Here is a 23,214-nt window from a genome sequence, read left to right on the forward strand (position 1 = left end):
GAGACTTGGTGTCAGAATAATGTGTTGTGAGAATAACTTGATCAGTTGTAACTAGCAGCCCATGAGAGTAGAATCTGGGCATCTTTTAGAGGCTGGACAAGGTAAACGGATTCTCCCCTAGCATCTCAAAGAACCACCACAACACAACTGTCACATTGATTTTAGCCCAGGGAGATGCATCTTGAACTTCTGACCTCCAGAATCATAAGATAAGAAATGTGTGTTGTTTTAAGGCACTAAATATGTAGTGACATGTAACAGTAGCAATAGGAAACTCCTACAGTGGACCTCGGTGAATAAAGAATATTTAAAACCACTTATGGTGGGAATCTGTTACCATAGCTTTAGACCAATTACTCTATCCCCAGAAATGGGAACTTTCAAGCTATTTAATTCTCAGTGAAGAAAATGTAAATAATACTGGATGAGGTACAACCATCCCCATATAAGAGGCTGAAACCTCGCTTGCACTCAGGGATAAACGTCTAATATGCTCCAAGAAAGGGTTGTGCATGCCTGGTCTATTTGACACAGGGTTGCACTGTGTCAAATGGGGCACTGAATTTATAATGTTCTTCGCTGGGCTAGCTGCAGGGCTGTCCTTTGTTATATCTTGATCAACTACTATCTGAACCCCCCTTCCCCTTGATGAGGAATTTTCCATATTCTACAACTTCTAAGGATCACACACTTAGTTTTCTGAGGGGCTAAGATGTGGATCTATTACCAGGAACTGGCCACTCCCTACAAGTTACAAATACTCCAGCATTTAATAGGAGGTGAGAGACACAGGAGTGGGCCCTGGGATAATTCTTTCTGGCCACTACAACAGAAGAATCCCCCCACGACAAGATCTTTAGTTGAACACCAACCAGGTGCAGCAGAAGTCATGGAACCACGGGTGGTGTCTAATGCCCAGGCCCAACAGGGTCAGCTGTGCAGTTAGAGGGTTTGTTACTGAGCAGAAGGCACCAGTGTCCTTTCCATTTGGTTTGTGTGCTGGCTTTCATCAGCCTTTTTTCTTCCTCCCAGTTTGTATAAATTCATTCTCCAGTTTTCTGGAGATTCTTTAAGGTATTACTAGCCCTGGATTTAAGTTTATGTCATATGAAAAGAGCCAGAATCTATTTCTGATACTGCAGAGATAGAAATGGGGGGGGGGGGAGGGAGGCAGAAAGCGAGATTCTTCGTGGAAGTTAACTGCATGCTGAGTTCCTTTGCTGTTCGCCCCAAGATTTTCCAGAAGTCACCTTCCCCCTTAAACCAAAGGCACCTCAAGGATCAAGTCAGTCCATTTCCCCTTGCTCTCTGGTCGGAAAACACAAGTTGGCTGTCTTCTCCAGCCTCCCACTTCTCTGCCCTCAGGTCTAACCCAGTCTTCTGCAGTAAGAGAAAACAAATAGACAAACCTCACTCTCCAAGCAAACCTCACTCTCTCACGTCATCTTTCTTGCCCTTATTTTAGTCATCAGTTTCTATTTCAGAGTCCTCATTTCTTGTATTCTGTATGGTAAGCAAAGGAAAAGCATGGTCCTTGGGATATCCTCAGAATGAAACAGGAAGAATCTGCACAGAAAACAAGTCCACCGAGTAGCACTTTGAGATGTAACCCGAAATCCATATGTTTACACACATGAAATATACATATGCTTTTATTTTGTCTCTGTATTTCTATTCACTGTTTTCAGTTCAGTTCAGTTCAGTCTCTCAGTCGTGTCCGACTTTTTGCGACCCCATGAATTGCAGCACGCCAGGCCTCCCTGTCCATCACCCACTCCCGCAATTTACTCAAACTCATGTCCATCGAGTTGGTGATGCCATCTAGCCATCTCATCCTCTGTTGTCCCCTTCTCCTCCTGCCCCCAATCCCTCCCAGCATCAGAGTCTTTTCCAATGAGTCAACTCTTGGCATGAGGTGGCCAAAATACTGGAGTGTCAGCTTCAACATCAGTCCTTCCAATGAACACCCAGGACTGATCTCCCTTAGGATGGACTGGTTGGAGCTCCTTGCAGTCCAAGGGACTCTCAAGAGTCTTCTCCAACGCCACAGTTCAAAAGCATCAATTCTTTGGTGCTCAGCCTTCTTCACAGTCCAACTCTGACACCCATACATTACCACTGGAAAAACCATAGCCTTGACTAGACAGACCTTTGTTGGCAAAGTAATGTCTCTGCTATTTAATATGTTATCTAGGTTGGTCATAACTTTCCTTCCAAGGATTAAGTGTCTTTTAATTTCATGGCTGCAGTCACCATCTGCAGTGATTTTGCAGCCCCCAAAAATAAAGTCTGACACTGTTTCCACTGTTTCCCCATCTATTTCCCGTGAAGTGATGGGATCGAATGCCATGATCTTAGTTTTCTGAATGTTGAGCTTTAAGCCAACTTTTTCACTCTTCTCTTTCACTTTCGTGAAGAGAATTTTTAGTTCTTCACTTTGTGCCATAAGGGTGGTGTCATCTGCATATCTGAGGTTACTGATATTTCTCCCGGCAATCTTGATTCCAGCTTGTGCTTCTGCCAGCCCAGCGTTTCTCATGATGTACTCTGCATATAAGTTAAATAAGCAGGGTGACAATAGACAGCCTTGATGTATTCCTTTTCCTATTTGGAGCCAGTCTGTTGTTCCATGTCCAGTTCTAACTGTTGCTTCCTGACATGTTTTTACAACTTATTTATTACTTAAAAACATTTGCATCAGTGTAACACACGATCCCTAAATTTCTCTCCTCGGCGTGCAATCCAGCCCGAAGGGTCAGACTCCGAGGAGGCTGGCAAAATCCGTCCGGATCTCCATGTATGTGTATGGCTGAATCCCTTCGCTATTCACCTGAAACTACCACAACATTGTTAACTGGCTATACCCAAATAAAAAATAAAAATTTTAAAGTGCAAAGAAATAAAAAAACCCATGTATGTCTCATTTAAACGGTGAAGGTTATATTGCTGAGTCGTGTTGGACTTTTTGCAAGCCCATAGATTGTAGCCTACCAGGATCCGCCGTCTATGGATTTTTTTCAGACAAGAGTATTGGAGTGGGTTAGCCATTTCTTCAGGGGACCCTCGCGACCTAGGAATCGAACCCGGGTTGCCTGGATTGTAAACTGATGCTTTACCGCCTGAGCCACCAAAGACGCCCCAGGTCTTTTCTATCGTTGTAAGTATGTCGATTGCTAACGTTGATGAAGTCATGACGTCACTTCCCGTCACAGGGGACTCGCCACTGGTCATCTCCACAGGCGTGGGTTGGGTTGAAGAAGAGGAGCCGCCTTAGAGGTCCCGAATGGGGTTGGTTTATGTAAATCTTGCAGCGAAGTGGTCCTGTTCCTAGCGAGCCACTTCACTCGTTACGGAAATTTTTATGAGATTTTGTTGGATATGTTTTTTTAGAAGAGTTATTTGGAGGGACTGAGGGGTGTGGGAAAGGAGAGGGTGCGGAGGATAGTGGAAGAACTGCGGGGAAACGGCAAAGTCAGCGTGTGTGTACAGTGAACGGGTCTAAGGCTGTGTGTGGCGCAGGGGGAAGGTCAACTCATACTTACCCGGCAGAGGAGATACCATGATCAAGAAGGTGGTTCTCCCAGGGCGAGGCTCACCCATTGCACTCCGGGTGTGTTGACCTCTGCGATTTCCTCAAATAGGGGAAACTCGACTGTGTAATTTATGGTAGTGGGGGACTGCGTGCGCGCGTTCCCCTGATAACTAAGTAATAACTGCAGACTTAATCCATGTTTCCTTGGCAGTGATTTAGTTATTCAGTTGTATCTGACTCTTGTGGTTCCCACGGAGTGTAGTTTGCCAGGCTTCTCTGTGAGATTTTTTCAAGGCAAAAATACTTGAGTGGGTCACTATTTTTTTCCCCAGGGAATCTTCTTAACCTGGAAATCACACTCGGGTCTCCTCGCATCAGGTGGCCCAAGGACTGCAGTTTCAGCTTCAATACTGGTTCTTCCAATAAACACCGTGAACTGATCTTCTTTAGGATGAACTCGTTGGATCTCCTTGCAGTCCAAGGGACTCTCAAGAGTCTTCTCCAACACCACATTTCAAAAGCATCAATTCTTCAGTGCTCAGCTTTCTTTATAGTCCACCTCTCACATCCATATATGACCAGTGGAAAAACCATAGCCTTGACTAGACAGACCTTTGTTGGCAAAGTAATGTCTCTGCTGTTTAATATGCTATCTAGGTTGGTCATAACTTTCGTTCCAAGGAGTAAGTGTCTTTTTATTTCATGGCTGCAATCACCATCTGCAGTGATTTTGGAACCCAGAGAAATAGCCACTGTTTCCACTGTTTCCCCATCTATTTGCCGTGAAGTGATGGCACTGAATGCCATGATCTTAGTTTTCTGAATGTTGAGTTTTAAGCCAACTTTTTCACTGTCCTCTTTCACTTTCATCAAGAGAATTTTTAGTTCTTCACTTTGTGCCATAAGGGTGGTGTCATCTGCATATCTGAGGTTATTGATATTTCTCCCTGCAATCTTGATTCTAGCTTGTGCTTCATCAAGTCCAGCGTTTCTCATGATGTACTCTGCATATAAGTTAAATAAGCAGGGTGACAATATACAGCTTTGATGTCCTCCTTTTCCTATTTGGAACCAGTCTGTTCCATGTCCAGTTCTAACTGTTGCTTCCTGACCTGCATACAGGTTTCTCAAGAGGCAGGTCAGCCAATCTTTAAGAAATTGAATGAAGGGGTGTGATTACTTTTGAGACACCTCAGACAAAACTTCTACTGAGATACTTGCAGTTGTTGTTCACTCACTCAATGATGTCTGATTTCTTTGCAAGATGTTTGCTAGTCGTGACACTTTGTGTGAAGTCTTTAATTGTTGTTTGACAAATGCAGACCTCAAAAGATTTTAGTGGGTACCTGTGTTCTGTACCATGTAGAACTCTTTTAGAATCTTAATGGTTTTTTCACAACTTGAGTTCAGAGGGTCCCCACACCCATATACAATTAATAGAAACTAAGTTTACTGAACTGCTGAAACCACAAAGTCAGACTGGGGACATTAAACAGAGATTTTCAGGAGACTTGGTATCAGGTGAAGAAGGACAGGGAGTGATCCCTGAGAGATGGGAAACAATGGCTCCAGTGGCTCCAACTGATTGCGTGGAGAGTTCCCAAGCGAGGCACCAGGAGCAAACTGAAAACCAGCCCAGTGGACCTTGCTGAGTTGAGGACAAGTTCCTGGATGTCAAAGGAGCTAGAGTGCATAGGACAAAGTCCCAGGGAGGAGAGAGATGCTGAGGGTAACCAGGAGAGCCCTGCAAAGGAGGCTCCTCCAGAGGGCAGCAAAGTACTGATCAGTGCAGCCCTGGGAGAAAACTCCCCAAAGTCAGGGGGAAATCTTCCACAGGCTCAGACAGAACAGAGAGCCTGGCACTCACAGTCATGCTTGCCCTCAACAGGTAGACTAGGAAATACTAATAATAACCTCGTAATTAAGGAGATCGTGGAGTGGAGTGCTCAAGGAAGTCTTAGCTCAGTAGCAGGAATTTGTTAGCCCTAGACTGAGTGTTCAGCTGCTCCAGACCATTTAGCAAATCATAAAAGCAAGACCTGAGACTGTCAAACTGTTTACAAATAACTTAAGGGCAACCCTGAACAAAACTCAACATTTATAGGAACACAAAACTATCTAGCACCCAACAAGATAGCATTTACAATGTCTGGCATTCCATCCGATTTGTAGGTATCCAAAGAGGAAGGGGAAATGACTCACAATGAAGGGACACATTGATCATTTATGAGTGACCGAGAGCTGACACAGATGTCAGAATAACCAGGGAAGGACATTTAAACTTTTATTCCAACTATATTCCAGTCAAAGCTATGTTTTTTCCAGTGCTATGTGCTTAGTTGTGTCAGCTTTGCAGACCCCATGAACTGTATGTAGCCCTCCAGGCTCTTCTGTCCATGGGGATTCTCCAGGCAAGAAAACTGGATTGGGTTGCCATGCCCTCCTTCAGGGAATCTTCCCAACCCAGGGATCGAACCCATGTCTCCCGCATTGCAGGTGGAGTCAAAAATTTCAGCAAATAAGAAGATTGCCTCAAAATCACAAAAAAAACATTGGGAAATGTAAAATGGCATCCATATTTTGAATTATTCTGAACAAAGCATTTGTAGACACATACACATGGAAAAAACTTCAATATTTTACCTAAGAAATTCAGGACATGAGATAGAAGTAGACAGGAAAGAAGAAATGAGAAATTGGAACTGGCAGAGATTAAAAAAAATTGAAGGTAAGGAAAATTCTTTGGGAAAAAAAAAGGCTAAATGACAAGGTACATAGAGAACATATTTATCTAAACTAATATGGGACACTGCATTAAAAATGAAAGCATCAAACAGAATAGAAATGGACAAAAGATAGTGAGGAAGGATCGGAGAGAAAATTATAGAGACCTAGGGGAAACAGACCTGGAATAGTCAGTCCTAAGACCTATCCTAGTAGAGCTGAAAGACTTGCTTTCTAAAAGAAAACATGTCCTGAAGCTCCAGATCACCCTTTGTCCTCAGTGAAAAAAAAATCAATTTGCATTCTACATCTCAGCAGAACATACAAATTAAGACAATATTTACTTTTCAAAAATCAATTGAACTCATTGTGGATAAGTTCTTTTTATTGAGCCAAGGTGTCTGTACTGAATCAAAGCAACAGAAGAAATGTATTAGGTATATCAAACTTAAGAAGTCCTCAGACCATCATGAGAAATCTTTAAAGATGAACTCTATTCATCAAGATTTGACAGGAAACTTGAGTTTTGTACATCTGGTCATCACTGAATATATGTGATTGTAGATTGATTAAGCCACTGTGTTGTGGGCCCTGCTCTGGGGGCAGCCTAGGTACACCCTCAAACTTCTGCAGGGAGGCTGCTAGTACTCCCAGAGTGGGACAGCCATCCTGTGCCACCAGGGGGTCGAAAGGACCCAGTGGGCCCCTCCTCCAGCTCCTACCTCTACCCTACCAACTAGCACATTAACAAAAAAAGGTAGGGAAAATATGGTATATAAAGGGCATACATTTGATTGGGTTGAAATAATGCAATAAGGTAATAATACTATCAGGTAGGTAAAGACAGAAGAAAAAAGCAAAGAATGTCCTCGATCATCACAGTAGTAAGTAGTTGAGGTTGATAGACAACATTTAAAACATATACTTCAAATATTAGACATGTGACAAAATACTAAAGGACTAGCGTGTCAAAAATGTTAGTGCACTAACTAGCTATCCAGGCCTTCCAAAATACCAAGCAAAACACACACACACACACAAATATGCATACACAAAGAAAAGAAAATCACAGAGAAAGAAACAGAGAAGATACCATCTACTACAAATAGGAAACATAGATGAAAAGATGCGAGAGGAGTTTAAGATACAAAACTGAATAGGAGAAACAAAGGGGCTTCCCTGGTAGCTCAGCTGGTAAAGAATCTGCCTGGGATTCAGGAGACCCCGGATCGATTCCTGGTTGTCGGATTCCCTGGAGAAGGGATGGGATACCCACTCCAGTATTCTTGGGCTGCCCTGGTGGAAGCCGCCTGTAATGGGGGACACCTGGGTTCGATCCCAGGGTTGGAAAGATCCCCTGAAGTAGAGCATGGCAACCCGCTCCAGTATTCTTGCCTGGAGAATCCCCATGGACACAGGAGCCAGGGGGGCTACAGTCCATGGGGGTGCAAAGAGTCGGACATGACTGAGCAATTAAGCACAGCACGGCACATGAGAAACAGAGTCTTTATATTAATAAAATCAATCATGTTAATAATGGACTGTGGGTGGGGGAGGGGTGGGAAGAAGTTCAAGAAGGAGGGGACATATTTATACTTACGTTTGATTCCCACTGGTGTATGGCAGAAACCAGCACAACAGTGTAAAGCAGTTAGCCTCCAATTAAAAATAAATGTAAGAAAATAAGGGATTATAACACTGAATTTTAAAAAAGCATGGGTCCACAGTGAAACACAAAAATATTTTTAATAATATGTTAGGGGTAGGGATTGTCTTTTCCACAGCACAAAGCTGGCAATACCACAGATATGATAACTGACACACATCAGGGATCAATAAAGGATGGTAAAATTTTTACAGAAAGAGCATCATAGAATATGATATTCATACACTCTCGAAATACCACTCATCAAATTACTCATTACAGACACAAAAGCCTGTCTTTTCAATGAACAGATCTTCTAAGCCTCTGCATAACAGTGTTCAATGCTAAAATAATGATAGTGGTGACAGGTAAAGTGGACACTCTTAGCCTCCAAACAGGCTGCACTAGGAAGCACACAGCATGTACTAGATGGTGTTCCTGGCAAAAAGGGTTCACCTGAATTTACTCATGAGGAAATGATCAGACAACTGCAAAATGGAGACCTTTGAGTAGACAGCTGACCTATCCTCTGCAAACAAGTCAATGTCACGAGCATCAAAGAAAACTGCAAGAAGCTGAGGAGATGTTTGAGGTTCCAAAGGACTAAAGAAATAAAGTAACATGATCTTTTTAGTCCTTTGGAGCCTAAAACATCTCTTTTCCTTTTTGCTGTCTTTTTGGTGCAAACATCGACTGTTTGAAGAAAAATTGGCCAGTTGTCTGGTTCAAAGGTCTAAATTCTGCAGTTATCTGATATCTACCTCAATAGTAAACACAGGACAAACACTTTCAGCAAGAACAATGCATAGTAAATGCTGTCTGCTTTGAGCACAGTCCATCTGGTGGCAAAGAATGACCAGGATGATATGTTGTCTTCCTCCAGTTGTTCCCATGCTGGTGTGTGGAGGATGAATATTTAGAGGTGCAAGAGTTAAGGTCTTTCCAAACTGTGTGTCCATCAAAGCACTGATCACATTACTGAGGATTACATTGTGAGGCTGATGACTGGGATGACTCCCATCAATTCTGTCCCTTGGGGTGTGGAGCGTGGTTGTCGGTTGGGATGCTCATTCTCAGGAAGGGATCCCTCCAGTGTTGCTGAGGTTTAAATTGAGTTGCTGTCGTAGATTTTTTTTTGCATCAAGTGGAAAAGGTACATTTTATAGTGTGGTTTCTCAAATTGACAATATCTTTCCTTAGTTCCTAAAGCAATTGGTATCTGTGAAAGACAGAGAGAGGGAGAGAAGCAATGTGAGTGTTTGTTAGGTCCTGCTGAGACTGGAGGGTTGGCCACATGGTGACTGGGGCCAGGGGCAGACAGAGCTCCTGTTGACAGGACGAGCTGAAGGGAGAGCACAGGCTGGCTGGAGAGGAAAGTGAGATCCATGATTTAGAAGGAACACCTCCCTAAACTTTCCTCTAGCCTGTGGTGCAGCATCGAAGGACCCCTCCTCACCCCACCTGTGCTTGGTGATGTCTCCGCTCAGAGCTGCTTCAGAGCCTTAACTGGATCCCCACCGCTCAATCCTCAACAGTCCTTTCACTCTTTAATCCCCTTCATCTGTACGCTTTCCCACACATTCAGGGATGGACGTGCTGAGCGTCCCTCATATACAGCTGGAAATAGACTGCTATGGGAGCAGAGGATCTTCATTGAGAAAGGACCCTCTTCTACCTTTTCATCGCTACCCTCTGAGGAGGAGAAGCAGGCTACTGGAGAGTCCTGGATGTGAGCAACAATAGGGACTTCAGAAGGTATCCAAGTCCAGTTCCATAATTTACAGGGGAGGAGCTATGTTTCCAAGGTCTAAGGACTACCCAAAACCACATGACTTGTTACTGAAAACCCAGGCCACAGGCCCTTCCTACACATTTGCGGGAAGGTAGAGGAGAAGAGGAAAGCTCCCATCTGGAGGAGTCAACAGTTAATGGAGCGTGTTTGGTTATCCTCCTGGACAGGAATAAGGCGTTCCAGGGAAATCCTGCTCCAAAGAGACTGAGGAATGAATGGAAAGGGGGGAAACTCAAAATAAAATGAGCAAAAAGAGAGCAGGGAGTGGAACTGTGTCTCAACCCATTTGCATCCTGTGGATACCAAAATGCTATGAAGGTGATTTCATGCTGGATCTACCTTAAGGCATTTCTAGGAATATCCTTGAGATCTACACAAATCAAACTCTGAAGTGAAACAGCATTCACTTTAGTTATACTAAATTCTCATCACCTTTTCCCCAAACTTTTCTTTAAAAAGAGTCTCTCCTAGTGTTTTATGCTAGTGTATAGAAAAACACCTACTTCTGCTTTCTTGACTAGGCCAAAGCCTTTGACTGTGAGGATCACAGCAAAGTATGGAAAATTCTTAAAGAGATGGGAATACCAGACCACCTTAGCTGCCTCCTGAGAAACCTGTATGCAGCTCAAGAAGCATCATTAGAACTGGACATGGAACACGGAATGGTTCCAAATTGAGAAAGGAGGATGTCAAGGCTGTATATACTCATATTGATTATTTAACTTAAATCCAGAGTACATCATGTGAAATGCTGGGCTGGATGAAGCACAGCTGGAATCAAGATTGCCAGAAGAAATATCAATAACCTCAGATATGCAGATGCCACCACCCTTATGGCAGAAAGCAAAGAGGAACTAAAAAGCCTCTTGTCAAAAGTGAGAGATGAGTGAAAAGGGTGGCTTAAAACTTTGCATTCAAAAAAACGAAGATCATGGCATCTGGTCCCATCACGTCATGGCAAATAGATGGGGAAACAATGGAAAGAGAGACAGACTTAATTTTCTTGGGCTCCAAAATCACTGCAGATGGTGACTGCAGCCATGAATTTAAAAGACTCTTACTCCTTGGAAGGAAAGGTATGATAAACTGAGACAGCATATTAAAAAGCAGAGATGTGACTTTGCCAACAAAGGTCCATCTAATCAAAGTTAGAGTTTTTGCAGTAGTCATGTATGGATGTGAAAGTTGGACCATAAAGGAAGCTGAGTGCCAAAGAATTGATGCTTTTGAACGATGGTGTTGGAGAAGACTCCTGAGAGTCCCTTAGACTGCAACGAGATCCAACCAGTCCATCCTAAAGGAAATCAGTCCTGAATGTTCATTGGAAGGACTGATGCTGAAGCTGAAAGTGCAATACTTTGGCCACCTAATGTGAAGAACTGACTCACAGGAAAAGACCCTGATGCTGGGAAAGATTGAAGGCAGGAGGAGAAGGGGACAAAAGAGGATGAGATGGTAGGATGGCCTCACCGACTCAATGGACATGAATGTGAGCAAGCTCTGGGAGTTGGTGGTGAACAGAGAAGCCTGGCCTGCTGCAGTCCATGGGGTCGCAGAGATTTGGAGAAGACTGAGGAACTTAACTGAACTGATAGACGGGTGTGTAAAAGGGTAAACATAGCAGGGTAAAGCCTAATACTCATTAGGGGGCTTTTGCATAAAGAATATATTCAGTGAAAAAAACTTTGTTGCATCTGCTCTTCTGAACCAGTTAGTAGTCTGTGAAACAGGTCAAGTGAATAGCTAACTGCAAGTGCATTTTAACATTTGAAAAGGAAATACTAAACTGCATTCTTGTGGCAAGGGGAGGGGTGATTTTATACTTTGAGGCATTTGTAATGTTCTTTTGTTTGTTTGTTTGTTTTCTTGTAAATTGTACTATGAAAATTGTAAGAAACTTGAATCCAAACAGAGAGATTATATATCTAACTTAACTATCTACATCTCTTTTTCTCTCTTTTCTCTTCTCCAGGCTGTACAAAATAGTTCTGTTGAGAGAAGAATGCAATTTCCCTTAACTGTTGATATTCAGCTTTTTGAGGAAGCAGCCACTCATAGGCCATTGCCATGTTGGTTACTTATATCCTATCCGGTCCACTGTCCTCTGATCCTTGATGCATATTAGCAGAGCTTTGAAAGATACTGATATCCAAACCTCATCCTCAGAACTTTAAAAATCAGAATTTCAATGGATTGGGTTAAGGCATTCATGTTAGCTCAAAACCCAACCCGTTTTCATTTTACAATAGCATGATTTAGAACTACACACTAGACTACACTATTTCACATCACTCTTTTTATTTTCTCCTTCTAGTCCAATATGGACTTCTCCCCACTGGCCCTAAAGATGTTTTGGTCTTTTGCTGTTACTCTCATATATAATTGGCCTTCTCAATTGGATGGTCAGAAGCAATGATTCCCTTGTATTCTTCTGTATCTCCCTGGGTCTTCATAAATGTGGCCCAAGTTAATTCAGTATAATGCTGTCCTACATTCCCTGGCCTCAGACTTCAACTCAGTTCATTTTTCTGGGCTTTGACTAATACTGAGAAGGACTAATGTGACTAAAACTGGAGAGGTCCGAGCGCTGTCCATCTCACGCTCTGTGTATTTTGAAAACCTGGCTTCTCTATCTCCTTTTCCCCAGTGTCCCTTTAGGGGGCCATTTACAGCCCTCCCCCTAATGCCAGCTCCAGTGAGATCCTCGAAGCCCCTGCACATTAGCAAAGTTCTGCCCATCAGGGCCTGAGGGGAATCATGACTCAGGCCAGTCCAGCACTCCCACCTATGACCCAGGTTCTTCTTTTATGTTAGTAATCAAGGCTTTTTCCTCCAGTTCTGGCATTTCTTATTCAGGTGGAAAAGCTGAGGGTTAAGGACTTTCCTAGGTTCATTTCTCCAGAAGCCAACTCACATGTGAGAGATTCCTTCAGTCATGATCCTGAAAGAAAGAGGCAGTGGACTTGGAGGCAAGGGGGGAAAGTCAGGTGAGGAAACCAAGAATGTGTGTGATTGAAGGCCAATGTTTTCAGTGGCTTAAATGCCGCTCTTCTGATGAGGAGGACCATGGATCTGGGCTTCCTTGTGGCTAATAGGAAAGGTCAGAGGGAATATGAGGATGGTAGCAGTGTGGAAACAGGATGGGTCAGAGTGGAAACAGGAGAGTGAGAGGGAAGGCCACTGCAGGGTGGCAGCCCCCACGGAAAAGAGAAGAAAGACCACACAGAGGTGTGTCAGCTGTTGAGTGAACAAATGGGGAAGAGCAAACTTAGTGGGAGATTGAGCCATAAGAGATAAAGAGCATAAGGAAGAAGTGCCTGGGATTACCTCTGTACCCTAAGCTTGAAGGCCAGGGAATCTGCACGCTAGTCTCCACTTGCCAAACAGCAGTTTTCTTCTGAGAATCTTCTGTTTCAGGACACTTAAGCCTTTAATCTTGTTACAGACTGGATGCTCCTGTGTGCTTGCTGTGGAGCCCTCACCTTCCAGCTTGGGAGGGTTCTTCATTGTGATGGAAGCATCCAGCTCTGAAGAGAAAACCACAGCCAACAGGATCCATTGTTATTCATGATTTACAGAGACTTACTCCTTCATCCAAGAAGGACATCAGGTACCAAAAGTGTCCAGGAACAAGAAAGGCCATCTGAAATCCCATGGGTAGGTGAAGCAATGGAGATATTTTTATATTTTCTTTTTTGCTGATCTTTCTCATACTACCCACTATTGCTAAGTGTGCCACAGGGCGAACGTGTTTCCAAATGCCAAAAATGAGCAAGAAAAATAAAATGGATGACAACCAAATGTTCCTAGGTAGAAAAGACAAAGGCAAGAAACTCCTACAGGATGTAGTTTGTACTGTTGGGAGGGAAGAGATGAAGGAAAGTGGAAGTTGAAGGAGAACCTCATGAGAGAAAAGAAGTGGGGAAGTCTAAATTGGAAAACTTTTAAATGTGCATCAATATACACTTCATATATATGGACACACACTACATATGATATTTATACATAATTTATATAAGGCATAGATGATATGATAAAAATGGAAGAAAACTCAAAGGTGAGTGTGTTTGTGATGGAATAAATGAATGAAGGATTTGAGCTATTGAATGGATCATTCTGTTGGCTTCCTGATGAGTTGAATTTGGAAAAGAAAATAGAAAAATAAGAAGAATGAGAAAGAAGCTCTATTTGGTGACAGGAACTAGGAGATATGGGGGAGGGCAGATGGGAGTCACAGTGTGAAGGGGTGTGAAAGTAAAGGGCATTAAGACTACCCTTTGCTGCAAAATCTGCTGTGAAGCCTGGATTTATGCTCAGGTCTCCATGGAAGATGAGCAGGAAACAGAGTGACTGAGCCAGTGGGGTTCAGTCTTGGCTGAGAATGTGGGAGACCAAGCCCAAGAACAGGAGAGATAAGCGGAAGAGGAGACAATAAACACCACAAGACCTACTGGCTCTTGTCAGGCTCTGCACCCCTCCCTCCCTGAGCACTTTCCGTGAGACTCTGGGTGCTGCACCAGGGGGCTCCTTCTCAGCTCAGCTCCACCTGAGGATGTGGGTCTCTCCTGGATCCTCACATGAAGCCACAGCCTGAGGGAGGAGCACCAGGCAGCCCCAGGCTCCAGTGGAGGATATGGAGAGCGAGGGAGGGTAAGGATGAATACGTCCCAGATGAAATGGATGTGAGGGTCTGAAAGCTCTTTGAAGGAAACTTGAACAGAGGTGGATCCAGAGGAGAGGAAGACTAGGAGACGGAAAAGGAGATGAGTGGAGAGAATGAATTAAATGGAGGGTCACAAAAGAGACTGACGGGTGCACTTCAAGAATGAGGGTAGCCCTTTATATTAAAATGAGGGGAAAATGAGGAAAAGAAACTGGATATGAAAAGCCAACATGGGACTGAGTTGCAGGGCCAGTGTTTACACTCCTATGGCATGTTGCTAATACACTGTTCCTGGGAGCACCCAACAGGAGTAAATTGCCTTGATGACAGATGTTGAAAGGAGAGGAAAATACTGGCCAAGCTACCTTCCTGAGAAAGCAAGGGAAGATGGGGTTTAGAGAAAGGGAGACAATAAAGCTTATGCTACCAGAGAGGAAACAACCATTGTGCAATCATTTTGTAAGCGTTAAAGCACCAGAAAGACACAATGCTTAGATATTATATATTCATAGTGGTTATCAAACAAATTTTAGCGAATCAGATGCCCTGGACATTATATTGTTTAAGATTCCCAACAATCATGCAAAGGAGATAGAATTTTCATGAGTTTAGTTGAGGGACGAGAGAGGCAAATACCTAGGAAGATAAATAAGTTGGCTCAGTTAAACAAGCAGGAGTTTGCAGAACCAGGACCTGAGGCTGAGCTGGTCCTAAGTCCCAGGCTCTTGATCACCTCACTCTGTTAGAGTGTCACGGGTTTCAACTGGGCCGTAAGAGGGTTTGGGAGAAGCCCTCTGCCTCCTCCACCCACAGCTTTGTGATGACCAGCACATGGACAGAGCTTTCTAATCCCCTTTTCTTTCTTACCTAGAAAGAGTGGTCCTTGGTTTCCAGAATCAGGGTTGGTGGTAAAGGCCCAGTTGGTGGAAGAAAGACCAAGAATGGCTTTGCTGTCACCACAGTCAAGATGCTGGTCCAGCTGCCGCTGCAGACAATCAGTCATGTGGGTGCTTTTCTGAAGCTGTGCTTGTGAAGTTGGCACCTCTGACCCTGGGAAACTCACAGGTTCTTGGTGAGAGTCCTCCCAGGTGTCACCTGAAAGGAAAAGAGGGTTCGTTGGACCAATGAAAGCTTTTTCTTGCTAAGCCCTCCCAGAGGGCCCATTTCTGCTGTCCTAGCCCATAAGTGAAACCACCTAATAACGCAGACAACAATGGCAGACATCAATGTGAAGAAGGCGCCGTATTTATGCCTGGGACTGGGGTGTTGAGAAGGCAGGTGCTAGGCTGCAATTTCTTGAGATGAGAAATCACCCACTTGAGTCGAGAGGGTTTGGGTGACACAGGAGGTCAAGCCTCTTATTCTGTTATTAGCCTTATTAGTCTTGAAGCCTAGAGAGAAGGTTCTAGACAAGCCTCTAGGCATGGGGGAGAAAGAGTTGTTGATATCTACCCACAGGAATAAAAGATCAGGAAGAGACATATGGCCTGAAAGCTTCAGGTCCTACTAGAATTTGAGCTGAGAAAATACAGTACATTCCAGACCCTTTTGAACTTCCTTGCTTGAAATGTTTGTCTACCCTTCCACTCACCCGTACATGTACATATAGAATAAAACCTATTCCCACGTGGGGCAGAATGGGGATGGATGGTATTAGCAGCTAGAACTAGTGGGGGAGAGGGCCAAGACCCTGTTGGAAACACCTATGTGTCTCTTTAGAGAGATTATATAAGTATACTCCTTCAATACATGTCCTCCTGCTGGTGCCTGGGCAGTGCTCCTAATGAAATCTGTTTATATTTCCACTGCGAAATGAGTATATATTCTCAGAACCTGGGCTAACCAGGCACGAAGATCCCTCCTCTGGTGCAGGTCAGGCTGCTGTGAGGTCCCGGCCGCCAGGGCCTGCTCTCCATTGCTGTGGGGCCCTCCTCTCACCTCCTTATGCGTCCGCACCCTCAACAGGGTTTGTTTCTGTAGCTGTCTCTCATGTGTCTGTTATGTCTTAGTCTTCCAGAGAGCATCTGAGTCTGACTCTCATCAAAGATTCATCCAACCTCCTTCCAACTGCTTTCTCTGATTCAGTCCTCTCCGCACTCTCAAAGGTCACCTGGCTTATCACCCCTCAATCCTGTTTTATCGCATGTGCCTCAGTTTATGGAAATTCATCCTCCCTTCCCTGCTACACAGATCTAACCTCCTCACCTGCCTTTCCAGGGCTCCTGGCTTCTGTCCCTCTTTCTTCTGCAACATCACTTCCCACAACACCCTCTGCAAATCCTCCTAGGACTCAGGCTGGCCCCTTTCTGACCCCAGCCCTGTACCAGGAGCCTCTGTGAGCTTCCAGGGCTGTTTCCAAAAGCACCTCTCTCAGTTTGATGTGCCCTTCATATTTCCACCAGGCAAACTTCATTAAATATTAATCATCATGTTTTAGGACACTTCATCAGATTTTATGATAATTCACATTGGGCTGAAGGGTAAATCCTTGTATATCAACAAATTTGGTATTTGAAAGAACTGTCACAACTAATATTCTCCAATGTTATTATGAATCGATGTCTAGGATTGTCTTTAATTAGCACTGTGTAATTTCATCATCTAATTTTATTTGCCTTTCTTGAGAATGGGTTTTATTAAACCTATGCTTTGAATATTCTTTGCGTTGACAGAATATATAATAACCAAACATTTTAATAATCATCAACAATACTGCCCAATATTGTTAGTGTGGGGAAGAGCCTCCAATAGAAGATCAAGATATAATTTAAAAATCAAGTGTCTGTGTTGTTTCTGCAGGGTTTCTCCTTGTACAGAGAGGACGGGGTAGGCCTGACTACTTGTACCCGCATGGCTGCATAATGGCTATTCACACTGTCCTCAGGTTATCATGTGAACCCAGACGCAGGATGGATCCTGTATAGTTAGATATTCTATTCATTCATCTCAATCCATCTGTGGGGCTTTGGCCTTTCCTGGCCCATTGTGAACAATGGATTCCCGGGACTGGGCCCTATCACACACTAACAAACATCTCAGACACATATCTGAGTCACGTGTCTGAGCCTCACTCATCCTCTTCACGGGAACCCACACCCGGCAGTCAGTGTCTCTGAGATAGAGCTCCACAGTTTTCAATGGCTTCAGCACAGCCAAATTCAAGGTCCACCTGGACCCGTCATGAGAGCAGGTGACTGGGGGGCAGGAGTGGGGAGCAGGTGGACTCTCACCCTGGCTGATCCCAGAGAGAGCCCCATGGAGCTGTGGCTCCACCTGGAGGGGCCGGGGAGCCGCTGGCTCTGCCCTTGGGACACAGTGCACAGAGGGGCTGGGAGCTGGCAGTCTGAGTGAGGGACCACAGGGCTTCTCTGCAGCCCTCTGGCAACTTTCTGTTGAAGATTAAGATAGTTGCAAATCATTTGGATAGGGCAAAGAGAAAAACGTGAGCAACATCCTCTCTGAGTCACTGATGGTCTGACTGCTGAGAGGAGAGGACAGAGCCTGAGCCAGGGAGTCGGGCCCAGGAGAGTTCAGTGTCCCACCTGCCAGTGGCCAGGAGTCTGGGCCCAGGGAAGGGACCTGCTGATCCTCAGTGCCCTCGGCTCCACCATGGGACACCACAGCTACCTGAGAGGGTGCCTGGGAGGGCTGCAGGGGTTATACTGCACTAGGAGCTCGCTTAGGAAGAGCATGGAGGACAGCAGGTGCACAATAACTGTGTGTTCCCTTTCTGGTTTGTGAACTACTGTGATCCTGAGAAAGCCTTTGCTTCTCTGCTCCTCAGGGAAGAATGAGAAATAAGAAAGAAACTGCTTCCAAGGGGAAAAGTCACCAAGTGATTGACGGACAACATTTATATGCCCAATATCATTTTAAAAGAAGTCAGATAAAGTCTGATACATAATGGAGTTTCTTTTGGTTTATCAAGATGATCTTATGTATCAAAGTCCTAACAATAAGAATGCTTCTCCTAAAGAAAAAGTCAAAAAACTAACCCAAGAAGGATTTCATACTAGGTTTTAATCTCCACACCCTATGAACTGCTACCCAAGTGGACCTGGCCCATAAATTAGGTCAATACCCCCATCAGATACACAGGTTATGGGTGTTTCCTTGAGATTATACCACTGATATTGCTTAAAACAATGAAACTGTAACCCACACATGGAAAACTCCGTTTTGCTTCACAAAGGATGAAACACAAGGGTGTTTCTAGAGGATGGAACAACAGAGACAAATATTTGGCTTCATGGAAATGACAGGGCATAGGCAGATTTGATGCTCAGGACCTAGTATCTAAATGCTTCAGAGGGAGATAGGCAGCAAAGGGGTAAGAATCTGGAGTTGCGCAACAATATAACGTGCATTAAAAATATGGAGCAGATTGCAATCATGAATGTAAAGCCAGAGAGCTTGCCAGAAACTATTCAAGAAATAAATTTAGGAACAAAATTTCATGACTCTAAGGATTCTTATCTTGATAAAAAGAGCTCTGTTACACAAATTCCTGCAGGTGAGACAGTGGGAGCTGAGATTCTGCCCTTATCCCTCCACTTGCCCTCTCTGGTCTGACTTGATACCACAGAGCAGTGCTGGTGAGACGAGTTCAGGTGACAGAGGGCAGCCTGGGGCAAGAAGTTTGCAAAGGCTCATGATGCCTTTTAAAAGTTCAAACTGAGAACATAGTTCTAATCGACCAGAGCCTAAGAATCTGTCTGGGAGTACTCACCGTTTACATCTAGAGCCAAGAAAACTTCTCTCTTCTCTGTTGGGAAGGAGACACTCCTAGAAGGAGGACAGGAGCCTTCCAGATGATGGCCAATCGAAGCAGCCAGATAACATTCATCCACTGAGTCCGGGTGGACTTCATTCTCTTCTACCACCAGCTGCTCCATACTGAGATTTGTGGGGTTGGGAGAGCAGATGGTTAAACAAGAGGGATTAGTCAACCTGGAGTCATAATTGGTTTTGATGGGAGGGTTAAGGGACATGTTGGGAAAAACAAATGAGGAGTCCCCTTAAAGGGAGGCATAACAATACCCCACCCACAAGCCCCATCTGGGGCCTGAAGGCGCTTGCAAAGGGAAAGTGAGAGAGAGTGAGGGAGAGTGAGCATGAGATGCTCTGAGCACAGAGAAGAAATGAGCTCAGGAGGAAGGAGAGGAGCCACCCCAGGACACAGAGTCATGTCACACACGCCCTCAGAACACAAAGGCGGCTTCAAATGCACCATAAATTTTGTTGAAATTTACATGCTGCATCCAGATGAATACCAGCTCTGGCAGCATAATGGACTCCTAGAATCTTGTGTCTACCAGACCAATTTTTCTAATAATGCGATGGGACATGAATTTTTTTTTCCCTAGTTACTTTCCTTGCCATGAAATACCTGCCAAGGTCTTAAGACCAAAGACAGAGGCATATAAGTATGGCATGCTGGTTTTAATAAAAAGGAGAGGACAGAGGAGTACAAGAAATCCTGTGGCTGATCAGTAGCCCTGCTTCAACTGACTGCAAGTTACTCTAATTGAGAGGGATTCATAAAGGGTGAAAACAGATAACGGTGTTACAGGGACAATTTGTGGTGGTCTGAATGGAAGGAATAGGCATGTTCAGCACTTTGATTCCCATGCATGTGAGATGACCAAATGTCACTACTGATGTCAGACCCACGTTTCTCCATAGTTACCTAGAACAGATGATGTCTTGATTTTCCTCGTCCTCAAGATCAGCAAGATTTTCTATGGATAAATTCAGACAGGTTGAGAAACATTTAGCAGATCTCTTTGTGTAAATTAATAATCCAATGTCTAATACTACCATAGGGACATTTATATCAGCAATGAGATGATAGGCTATTTAAGAAGGACATTCCAGGTGCCTCAAGTTGGATCTCTCAGAATCTGCTTGGTTTACTTTCCTGAGACATCAGGCAAGATCTCCCTTCCCTGGTAGATCCTCACCACAGTATTCTCTTCCAAGTCTCAGTAAAAGTTAAAGATTCATCTTCCCCACTAAGTCTGGGGAATCGCCCACAGCATTCTTACAGAATACTGTAATACTCAGGCTTGTCTCATCATATGCTGACTGCTTTAGCAGAATGATGAGTGGAATGAACAAATCCTCGAGTCACATGAATCCTAGTTGTTACACGGATCCTTCAGTCATTCATGGGGCGGGATAATGCCAGGGCTCTGCCTTGCTTCATGAAACACACATGCAAGGTGATGGGAGGGCTCTCTGCATCCTGGGGCCCAGATGATTGGTTTGCTAAGACAAGCAATTTAGAGAAGCAGACACTGGGGGTGCCAGCAGTGACACCAGGGGAGTAACAAATACTGAAGGCTGTGAGCGCCTGTGGGAAGGCGCAGAGATTCAAGGGGCACTCTGGGTGTGAAAATGGGAGCCTTGTGGGTAAGAAGAGACATCACAAAGGGGTCAGGAAAAAATACAGTCATCTCCAGACACCTGCACACATACAAGTGAGTGAGTGTGTCACACCAGCCTTGGGTCCGTGATCTAACTTGGGGCCTGACCTGTAGGCTTCACCTGAATGAAGAAGACAGCAGAGCTCCCAGACCCATCTGATGTCTGTACTTAAAACTCTACCACAGAGTCCGATTCAAATCACTGTCTACAGAACTTCCAACAGGGATGAGAAATCTCTGCACCCCAGAGGTGAGGAGTACGAAGCACACAGAGTCTACCTGGGTATCCAGGTGGAGTTCTATCACAAGAAGATACTCACTGGTTACATCCCGAGCATAAGAGACATCCAGGTCCTCAGGTGAGAAGACGGCTGTGCTCCTATAAGGCCAGAAGGAGTCTGACAGGTTAGGAAGCACCGAGTAAGTCAGATAATAGTCATCCAGAGAGTTCTGTGGGACACCATCTTCTACCATCTGTGGCATCTGTCTGCTGAACCTGGTCGGGGAGGGAGGGCAAAAGATTAAGCCAAGACTGATCAGAAACTGTACAGTTCTATCTGGTTCTGGTGGAATGTTTGAGTGGTGAAGCACGCCAAGGGTCTCATCCATTAGAGAGAGAAAAGTCTGTTTTGTGTGTGAGACACAGCGTGGTCTCACAGGGGCAGTAGAGAGAAAGAACAGTAGGTGCTCAGTGCTCTGGCCAAAGAACAGGCTCATGAACAGACTGAATTCTCTCTGATGGTGCAGTCATGCCTCACATACAGGGACACAGAACATTGGCTTTCACACTTCTATCTACACTGCCTTGACATTACTATGACACACATTCCAGGATGCTAACAACAAATGGAAAGCAGATATGCATCTCACTCTGTAAACCACACCTGACATAAAAGTTGAGTACAAAAGCACCAGTCGCACTTAGTTCACCCGGGTCAACTGATTTGGGTTTTAAACTTGACAAGTAAATAAGAAATGGGAAACAATAGAAGTACCACAGTGAAAGCAGAGAACATTATGAAAAAGGATAATAGTGGTGGGCAAAACTGCCGACACAATACATTCAGCACTTTCTGGTTTTCCCTGGATCGGGGTCTCTAGATGTCATCACTGTACAAAGGCCCACAGATATTCAAAATTACCTCGGGGCAACCACCTCTGGTCCTTTCAGGTCATCATGATCATTCTGCTTTTCTGCAAATAAATTAACAGGAGAGTAATATCAGGCAAATGCCTTTCAAAAACACCCAATCGTATGCCTAACTTCACAATGTGGTAACAGGCTGTTGAGACAGAAATCATCCAGGAGGCCCTAGAAAGAGCCTCATAAGAAGGCACTGGGTTTCCTTCTTGAGCCATTGGGCAAATTTCCTTGATATCATATGTCATTGGCAGAGTATCCTGGTCGTGATTCTGTGCAAACAGCTAAATAAATCCTTTTCCCCACAGTTCCTAGGGAACAACTTTGCTACATCCTCAGCCTGCTATAATACTCAGGCTTTTTTCATCTGAAATGTTGTTTATTAATGGGATAAGTGATTACACACTGAGATAAATGGAAGTGGAATCCATACACCATCAAGTCAAATGAATCTCAAAGCTGCAATCAGTGGCCATTCATCAGGTTGGGAAGTTCCAGGGCCCTGCCTTAGCTCAGAGAAACATACCAAAAGATGACAGTGTGGCTTACCTTCTGGTTTCAGAAGACTTCGAACAAGATAAGTCAAAGGAAAAGAGAGCCTATGGGTTGATAGAAGTGAATCAAAGTAGTGACATCTCCAAAGGTATAAACAAGCCTGCCAAAAGCCCTGCACAGGTGTAGGAACTCAGGGACATTACCCAGAAATGAAAATTAAAGCATTTCATGTGAGATAAGAGGTTCACTCAAAATTAGGAAGCCTGAACGGTACCTCCTGTGCCCCAGCTGCTGAGGTACACGTGAGTCTGGCTGGACCACCTTGGGTAGAGTGGTTTACCACAGGGACACCCATGACAGTGAACTTAGAAAAGTTCATTCATAGAATGTCTTATTTTAAATGGAATTATAGAGTCTGGTTCAAACCAGGCTTCAGGATGTAAGCATAGGGTCTATTAAAGGGGATTAATTCTCCTGGAGTAGACTAACAGATGTAGTGAAGCCTACCTGTGAGACCAGTTGGAATTTCATCCTCTTCAGCATGAGAGCAACCACAGGCTCCATCCACAGCAGACTCCACATTCTCTTCATCAAATGCAACTTTCCCATCACTGTAAGGCTGGTTGCAGGCAGAACCTTCCTGGGGAGTGGAAGCTACTGAAACACATTCATCCTGGGTTTGCGGGAACACCACCTTCTTTTCCACATCCTGTACATTCACGCTGTGTCAGAGGGAGAAGGGATGATAGATTAAGTGGACTCGACTCCAAGCTATCTGGCTGGTTTTGAGGACA

At 44.3% G+C, this 23,214-nt stretch overlaps 1 protein-coding gene and 1 non-coding gene across 2 annotated transcripts; one reads left to right on the forward strand and one right to left on the reverse strand.

Annotated features, from left to right (window-relative positions):
- Positions 1-3,534: 3,534 nt before the first annotated feature.
- On the forward strand, positions 3,535-3,698 carry LOC122678637. Its single transcript, XR_006336284.1, has one exon. It is a non-coding gene; the product is annotated as a U1 spliceosomal RNA (small nuclear RNA).
- Positions 3,699-18,898: 15,200 nt separating this feature from the next.
- On the reverse strand, positions 18,899-21,991 carry LOC122676720 (neuroblastoma breakpoint family member 3-like). Its single transcript, XM_043876312.1, has 5 exons — positions 21,927-21,991; positions 21,105-21,280; positions 20,046-20,097; positions 19,086-19,252; positions 18,899-18,948 (listed from the first exon to the last, which is right to left on the reverse strand). Exons 2-5 carry the CDS (start codon positions 21,265-21,267, stop codon positions 18,899-18,901), a joined length of 432 nt encoding a protein of 143 aa, XP_043732247.1. The 5' UTR covers positions 21,268-21,280; positions 21,927-21,991.
- Positions 21,992-23,214: the final 1,223 nt, after the last annotated feature.

The sequence above is a fragment of the Cervus elaphus genome, chromosome 20 (assembly GCF_910594005.1).
Source record: "Cervus elaphus chromosome 20, mCerEla1.1, whole genome shotgun sequence".
Lineage (NCBI taxonomy): Eukaryota > Metazoa > Chordata > Mammalia > Artiodactyla > Cervidae > Cervus > Cervus elaphus.

Coding starts and splice junctions, on each gene's coding strand:
- LOC122676720 (XM_043876312.1), bottom strand. CDS start 21,267: ATGCCACAGATGGTAGAAGATGGTGTCCCACAGAACTCTCTGGATGAC. Junction 19,253..20,045: donor CAAGACATCATCTGTTCTAG/GTAACTATGGAG, acceptor CACAAATCTCAG/TATGGAGCAGCTGGTGGTAG. Junction 18,949..19,085: donor CTTGGCTCTAGATGTAAACG/GTGAGTACTCCC, acceptor TCGTCTCACCAG/CACTGCTCTGTGGTATCAAG.